The sequence below is a fragment of the Gavialis gangeticus genome, unplaced genomic scaffold, assembly GCF_001723915.1.
Source record: "Gavialis gangeticus isolate Ggan-Ray unplaced genomic scaffold, GavGan_comp1, whole genome shotgun sequence".
NCBI classification, from domain to species: Eukaryota; Metazoa; Chordata; order Crocodylia; family Gavialidae; genus Gavialis; species Gavialis gangeticus.
The window spans coordinates 83,804,105-83,812,725 of record NW_017729025.1 but is presented as its reverse complement, the minus strand read 5'-3'; the positions used below and the strand labels follow the sequence as shown (position 1 = coordinate 83,812,725).

Genomic DNA, 8,621 nt, shown 5'->3' with positions numbered 1-8,621 from the left:
TGTCAGCTCCCTTCTCCAAGGCCTATTCTGCCTAATTTCTATTCCCACCTCAACTACTGGCCTTCTGATTGAAAATTATTTTTTCTAGGGAATAACCTGAATTAAACAAGGAAATATAGTAAAACCTAGTTGTTAAGACACCAGCCTAGGACTTGGGAAATCTCCGCTCTGTCACAGAGATGCTCTGCCCTTAGTCGTCTCCAAACCTAATAACCCTCGTTCGCTCAGCCTTTCTTCATAAGGCCTGCTTCCTAGGTCTCTAATAATTTTTTTCACTCTACCGGACTCTTTCTAATCTGTCCATGTCTTTCTTGAAATGTGGGGCCCAAAGATGGACCTAATACTCCAAGTAAGGCATAACCAGTGCCAAACAGTATGGAAGAATCACTTCCATCACTTTCCTTGATTTGTAAGTGATACTCCTTTTAATACAACCTGTTATGGCTTGGCTTTTTTGCAATAAGAGAACCCTGTTGGCTCATATCCAGCTTCTGGTCCTCTTCTATTTTAGGCTATAGACATGATCACTGACTCACAGACCACACTGATGGGTGAAGACTATGGACCTAACAAAGACCTGAGATATGAATACTGTGCATTTCAGCTGATATACAATCAATAATCAATAAGCTTGTATTTAAGTTATAAGGAGTAGCCTGAAAAGTAGAATAAAAATCTGTTTATCAAAGCCACTAATATTAGAAGAGGCCAAGAATTGCTTTGTTGAAAGTGCTTTAGAGCAGCTAAAAGTAATAACTGATGTTATAAGAATTAAGTTGTATGTAGTCAGTTAGAATTCCACTGAAATAGTTAACCAATAAGGCTACCACGTACACCCCTGAAACATGGAAGATGCTGAATTTTAGCCGATTTTGGATTTTACACTTCACTGCAGAACAACAAGGAAGTTTTTTTACCTCCCTGCCTGCCATCTGACACCTCCAGGGAAGGAATTCTACCTGAGCTACACATCAAAGAGCTACTCAACACAGCTCACAGAGACTCTCATGGACCCAGAAGGATAGACTTCCATCTTCAGCTTCCTCTGTGCAAAAATGAAGTTCATTTCCTACCTATGGGGACTTTTTACCATCTTGTACCATCTACACTTTTCCCAGAGCCTGACGAAGGGACTTTGATTCTGAAAGCCTGCAGAAAAAGACAATTTTCTTGCCATTTTCCAGTTGGTCTAATAAAAGGTATCATTTTGGAACCAAGAGTTCTAGTTTTTTGTATGTACTGAAATAATTATACATCTTTGTTAACCTGTTGTCAGCCTTGGCCACCTTCAAGGGACTTATGCTTGGCTGCAAAAGTGTGACCAAAGCATGCCTCAAAGCCTGTTTCAGAATGAAACTTTGCAGATGTTACAACTAGCCTAATCAGCAAAGTAAAAGAAACAGAACACGGCCATTAATGCTCTCAGATGATGAGGGAACGAGAACTCCTTTCTCCCAGAACTGTACTTTTCACAAGGACATAGTTAACTGGCATCTTCCAAGTCCATGTATAAATATTAGGTGTGAAAATGGCAGGATTTTGAGAAAAACTCAGCAAATTAAAGGCAGCCTGCTGCCAGCCTGCATGCCACCTTTCTTCCCCTCCTACACCTTCCCCAGCTGGTATAGGTGAGAATCTGTATTGGGCTGCTGCAGGTAGCTAGACAGGCATTGAGGTGTAATCGATAAAAGGCTGGGCTATAGACCTGTCTCTTGCCTTTTTATCTGGTAGTAATAATACCTTACCTGCTAAGAGGAAATGGAAAATCATTAGGACACACAATTTTATCTTGACTTGGTGTACAACAAGGGTAGGCATTAAGGAATTTGTCCCGTAATTTGTGTTTAAGTTTGCAAAAGATTCCTGATCATAGATAGACTGAAGTCTTGTCTCTCTAAAGACCAAACAGTACTGGGTTTTCAGTAACACAGCAGTACTGCAGCCTAACCAGCCACTACCTAGTTCATGTCTGTGCATTCAATTATTGCATTTGTGCAGGACTTTGCATTTGTTCTTGCTGAACTGCTTCAGGTTGATATTGGATCATTTCTCCCAACTGTCCAAGTCATTCTGATCCTATCCCAACCCTCTTGCATATCAGTAGACCAGGAATACTGTGTAATCCATGATGTACAGTAAGGTTCATAATTTGGTTACAAAATTTTTGACAGCTGTAGTGTAAGAAGTGCCTGGAAGTCTTTTAACACAGGAGATAGTTAGAGGTCCATCTAAATTACAAATCTCAACCATGTTTAACAGGATCAGGGACAACAGAGTTGGAACTGCTTTCCTGTACATAGTGGGAGCATCTATGTGAGATGCTACATGGACATCACTATGGCGATGTAGTGTCAGCGGGCACAAACCATGATGCCAACACTACTGTACAGTAGCAACAAACTACTGCACAGTAGGGTTGGAAATGACCCTTGTGTTGCCAGGATTGCTCAGCAACAGCGGGTACTGCACAGTCAGGCACATGTGTAGACGCACCCAGTCATGGCTGTAATATAGATGGGGCTTTCCGTCATAGCGCATAAGGTCTTGTTCAGGTTTTGATATAAACTTACCCTTGCCTAGCATCCTGCCTAGAGTAAACTGTTGCTCCTGAATTAAGACATCCTTGAGTTTGGCTTTCAGATCATCACTGATCCCTATGCTCTCCACTAGAAAAACAAACAGAAGAGAATCAAAAGGGAGGCAGGATCATAGATTTTGTCACAACATCCAGTGAGTCCATCTTGGTGGTGCCACCTCATAATCCAGCTCTTTAGTCCTAGCCCCACTTGCTATGCTGAAAAATGTTATAGGCAGAATTCTCCTCACACTCCAGATTCAAAGACAAGAAACCTGTAACTTTCAGGCATAAGAACTTTATTCTTTCAGCATTATAGCAATTCCCTTGCTGCATCTTTGACAACACTGCTTTGTACCAAAGTTTGGGAAGATAATATCCATTGGATTTTTCTGAAGTGTAAAAAAAATCAAATGGAGAGAGTGTACACACACTATGTAACTAAACAGGTGATAAACTAGCCTTCTGTTTCTGCAACCTTTGGTTCAATCCAATGTGGTGAATTGATTCCAAATACTACTGGCCACTTGTCCGCAAGACAGTCCAACTTAATTGCCAGGCTCTTCCTTGGACTGGATTAGGAACAGGATCAGTAGTGAGCACCTATGAGAACCACATGGAGAAGCATGCCCATCACCTGCCCACTTTATGCCCAGACCTTCTTTAAACTACTCTTAGCTTTTTATTCTAAAAAGCACACTTTAGGCAAAAAAGGAGGGAGTCACTCAGACCATTTTACTTACATGTTGCCTCAATAAGCTCTGGGCCTTCCCTGTTGAAAGACCTGGCAGCTCTGAAATGGACCATTGGCTCCCCCCTGCCGACCACACTGCCGAAGGCATGACTAGGTGGCAAAGAAAAGCAGAAAACCATGACTAGCCAATTCATTGTTACAAAAACTGCCAGGAAAGGAGCAGAAATGTTTTATTTCCAACTTCCTGTATATAAAATTGATGAAATATTACTGATGAGGCCGAGTCAAAAACCATTTTCACCAGCTTTGAAAGCCATTAAGGAATGTCTCTTACCCAAATCGAGTTTCTTTTCTTCTTTTCCGAAGGAGAATCAGTGCCAGGGCAACAGCTGTCACCAGGGCAGTGAGAATGCCCAAAGCTACAGGAACCCACGATGTCCCATAAGGGGGCTGTCTCTGGCCACCTACATGAAGGAGAAGACACCAGTTAAAGAGACCATCAGTGCCTGACAAGCAACAATTGAATGAATCCACATCATCAAGATACCTTTCCCTATGAGTTAACAGGAGTGCCAACATGTTGCACGTTGTGTACATTGGGGATCATTCTGCACCGATATTTCACTTATACAGTCAACAAACCATCAAAAACTTAATAGTGTAATTAGGGCCATTATATAGCATAGGTATGGCAGAACTGCATCTAGTGAGTCAATTCTGTTCTTAGATATAGACAAAGACATCATACCAAGTTTAAAGGAGGAGGGAAATACCAGTCATCACCTGCTTCCCAGGTATTGTTTTGCGTCTTCACTCCTTTCCTATGAGATGTGAAGCCAAACCAGAGAAGTAGTAGTCTTTATTCACGTCTAAACTGCTTCAGCTTAACTTCTACTTACTACAAGATTACATACACAAAATACTATATAATCTCACATACAACACACACCTTTTCCCTCCAAAATAAGCCCCCCAAAACTGGGGTCCATGTTTGAAGCAGGGAGGCTGTTTTCTTCACTGGAAAAAGAGAGCTCCTGCAGACACTGTGTATACCACGGAGCTGCCAAGATGGCTGTCATTTGTGCCTGCTCAGCAAACTGAAGGGGCAAAGGCCTGCATCAACCCTTTCACAGCCATGGCAATTGGGTAAGCACTGTAGTCTGTGCCCAAAGCAGCAACTGAGCTGCTGGTAGTATCTTGATGAGGCTTGCAATGTGGAAACAACACTTTATTTACAGGAACTTATATGAAGAACTACTTGCAGTAAAGAACTAACAGTTTTGCTACTCCCCTTTGGAAGGGGCTACGGCAGTGCTTCCCAAACTTTTCCTCACCAAGGCCCCATTTATGGCCCCATTTTCTCAGCATGAGCCCTCACTCCCAACCCACAGCCCCCCACCCATGCAACCCCATCCACTGATGTTGCGATCCCATTTGGGGTCACAATCCAGAGTTGGGAACCACTGGTCTAAGGCCTAACCCTGTTTGACAGATTAAATCCTCTTGGGAACATAAGTGTATCCAGGAAGCATGATATTGTAGGAGACAGTCTGCCACACCAGGAAGCTCCTGATACTACACTTCCTGGACACACTGGGCACATCAAGACAAGTGGGAATGTTTGTTTCTTTGGGGGACAAGTAGCAGCGGCACAACTTGTACTGCTGCCACTTGACCCAGAAGAATGCCCATGCTATATGCACTCTGGCATGTGGCAGGTTGGGGTAGGAGAGGCTGGGGCCAGCAACAGTGTTGGCCCCAGCAGCCTTACTTGGGGTCCTGAAGGCCCTGGGGAGCTGCAGCCACAGCGCTCCTACAGCAGGAAGCCTAGCCAGCTTTTGGGCAGCGCAAGCTGCCACCGTGTGCACTGTACACTGCCGCCCTGCTTTTTTTTTAGCATGCTTTTTTTGATCCCAGGATCTCCCTGGGTCAAGCCCACCCCCCCACGCTGCAAGGTAGTGGCATGGGGAACACCTGCATGTATGGTATGCCACTGCAGATGGGTCTGTGGTGCAACATACAGCATGTCCACACCCATCCGGACACAGCTACTATGTTTTCAGGCCTTACTATAGGTCACATGACTCTGGAAAAATAATTTTCTCTATGATCTGACCACCAAAAACAAGATATGTGTTTTATTTGAGGGCCTGGTGTATGGAAAATTGTGGTAGATACTGCAGAACAGCTGCCACATGATAATACCCTCCCTTTTTAAGGTGTCTGTCTGTTCATACCCTTAGCTACCCCAGTGTAGTAATGAATGAAGTAATGGTTGTATTCTAGGTTACACCCTTTTAAGTGAGGTCAGACTGGTTCATCATATTTTGGCACACTTTGGGGTAGAGTCTGACTGTTTAACAAAGGTAGTCAATTGTAAATGTATTACTCTGTCTGGTCTTTGAAAGAAGTTTCTGTGGAGTCTTGGTGATGTCAAAAAAGCCGTATCTGAGGTTCATAACATTTTGAAAGACTGAGGACAATTTGATTTATTGCTGCGATTTCTTTATTTTCTACATGGCAAAATGCAGTGCTGAACAGAGTTATTGCAGTGACTTGGAATAAGCTTGATGCTCTATCCAAACTAATTAGCTCTAGGGTTAGGCAAAACACCTTGCAAATGCTATTGTATTGCTTCCAGCAACTGACCTATCTTATTCAGAGCTGGTTGGGTATCCCATAGCCATTATAGCAAGTCTTGTACACACCCACAGACCCTGGGGAGCATGGAATTAGTTACAACTCCAAAGTATGATAGGACCTAAGCTCAAGAAGCTAACTTTCTGAAAGGTCTCTGAGTACATGAGCTCTTAAGAAATTAAGCATAAAATTGGTTCCTTCTTCTGTTTCAAGACTGCTTTTTACAGTTTTTTACCCAGGAAAGGCTATATAGGAATCCTTTTCTTTTTTGAGAACTGCCTCCAAAAACAAGCATCTTTGTGAATATTCTTGGGGAAGGAGTGAGGCCACATAATTGTGAATGTCCCTGGACACAGAAGAACCTGGAAACCTGCCAATGTGAGGATCTGAATAGTATGGGTATGTAACCAGCCATCAGGAATGAAGGTAGTGAAGCAATAACATACAAGCACTGATATACAGCTGCTAAAGTTTCAGTGGTACCTCAGTTTAAATTGTGACATTTTTATTGATTTGTTCATATTCTTAAAATCCAAGATAGCACTAACACCTCCCAACTGTTTGAGGATGAAAAATAATGTGGAACATGTCCCTCAATAGCTCTTCGATCTTGACAGCAGCTTGAAGCCTCCACCACCTGACTTTGCTCTACTCGGAACGGAGGGGAACGAGGTAAGAAATTCTACTGCAAATTCGCTTACGGCCTTGTCACGTGTTTACTTGTAATAGCCGCAAATCCATTGAAATGTTGTGATGTATTAAAGTTAGTAGGTGTTAGGGTATAGTCACACATTCATTTTCAAGAGATGCAGATCACTGAAACATAGTAACCTATGAAGGCAGACATAACACTTGAGCTGTTCCAAGACTGTCACTGATTGAGAACCAGTTCATGACTGTCCCAGTTTTGAGGTGTCTGCACATATACTGACAAGGGTTCAAAGTAGAAGAATCACTTTCCAGGCATTGCAGTGCTATCAAACCACCACCAGGGGTCGATAGTGAATACCTAGCCCAGCCTACCTCCCAGTGGCAAGTGCCCCAGCATGCATTGAGTGGGGAGGAAGACGTCAGTTGCCTACAATTTTCTGATCCCTTTCTTGTGAACATTGAGTTCAATAAAGAAGATTCCTACATTTTACCAAAACCTGCATGGTGGTACCCAGACTGGGGGTGCCCAAGTATGTGTGTCGGGGGGAGAGAAGGGGGAAAGAGTAGAATGGCTGCCTAAACCTCTGCTTCTAGATTCCTGAGAGCTGGGTAATCAGGGGCTAATCAAAGCTTCTGTAGCTTCTAAAAAAAAACACTTCCCCAAGCTACTCAATTTATTTAAATTCCTGACTATGTATCAGCATTTGGTGCATCACAGGTTGATTTGGGGGTGAAGGGGTGGCCAGTTGGTTGGGGCAGAGAGCTACCTGGATCCCTGCTTCTCCCTTCTCAGAGGGCTGGGCCCTCCAGGGGATTACCCAAGATCTCTAGCTCAGGCTACTGTCTTAAGACGACTTTTCCTAGGGATGGCCATGTGGGAGGGGGCTTGGACCTCTGCTCCTGGGTCCCCAGGTAGCTGGGCATTCCATCTCCACTACTTTTAAACTGTATTTTCCTCCAAGCCACTTATCAATTTCATTCCATTTGTAGCAACTGGACAGGCTTTGAAGCACCCCAGGCTAATTGGGAGGGGAAGAGGGGTCGGCAGAGGGGGTATCCCTGCTTCTGGGTTCCCAAGGGTTGCCCAAGATCTATCAGTTGCCAGAAATTGAATGAAATTGGCCAGTGACTTGGTCAAAAGTGCTGTTTAAAAGCTGCAGTGACACTGGGCAACTCTCCTAGAGCACCAGCACCCCAGAAACCTAAAAGCAGGGGTACTCCCCATGTATCTGACCCCCTATCCCCAACCCAAATCAGCCAGGGATGGCAGACTAGGTCAAGTGCAAGCAATATTGGTATACAGCAAAAACTCCACTACCCCAACCTGAATAGCTCATTACCATGCAGTAGGTGGGGCTGGCAGAAGAGCAGTGCAGTATGGGATGCCTGGAGGACTGACCAGACACTAGTCCCAAATAGCTTGGTGTCTGCACATAACACTGAACTGGTTCAAGAAGGACCATTTCAAATAATACCCAACTATCTAGGTATACTTCTGAAATGTTTAAGGAGGTTTAAAACATTCTAAATTGGCTTGTATATCTGGGCATTTGCAGTTTAAACAGCATTTAAAATGTTTTAGGGATGCAGACAGATGTAACGTTTACAGTCAATACATTAGGAATAAGACTTGCCTGAAAGGGAACAACTTTGCAACTGCCAAGAGGGCACTTAACACAGGCTAAACTGCTTGAAAGTATATGCTCACATCTTAACTACACTTAGCAAATGTTAAGTTGAACATCTGAAATGTTTATTAGGGCTGTGCGAAGCTTCAGTAGCCGACTACATTTGGAAGAGATTCAGCCCAATTCCGTGGCTGAATCTCTGAATCCAGAGACCCATTAAAAAGGTCCAAATTGAATCGAAAGCCTCCGAATCGATTCGGAAAACATTCAGTGCCACTTCAGAGATTTGATCATAGACTAAACAGGCAGCAGTCCTCAATGTTGGAGACAGCTGCCTCAGCTGGTAAGTCTGTTGTGGTGGGCTGAGTGGCAGATAGAGGGGGTGGGAGGGGGGGCAGATCAACGCCCCCACAGTGAGGGAGGGATTGGGGCT

General features: G+C 43.8%; 1 protein-coding gene across 1 annotated transcript in view; it reads right to left on the bottom strand.

Annotated features, from left to right (window-relative positions):
- The window catches only part of TYRO3 (TYRO3 protein tyrosine kinase), a 99,270-nt gene that overhangs the window by 31,086 nt on the left and 59,563 nt on the right, over nt 1-8,621 (bottom strand). The window contains exons 10-12 of the mRNA XM_019519935.1: nt 3,604-3,733; nt 3,319-3,419; nt 2,571-2,666 (exon numbers count right to left, since the gene is read on the bottom strand). Of these exons, the coding sequence (XP_019375480.1) occupies nt 2,571-2,666; nt 3,319-3,419; nt 3,604-3,733 (327 nt within the window). The remainder of the gene's footprint in view (nt 1-2,570; nt 2,667-3,318; nt 3,420-3,603; nt 3,734-8,621) is intronic.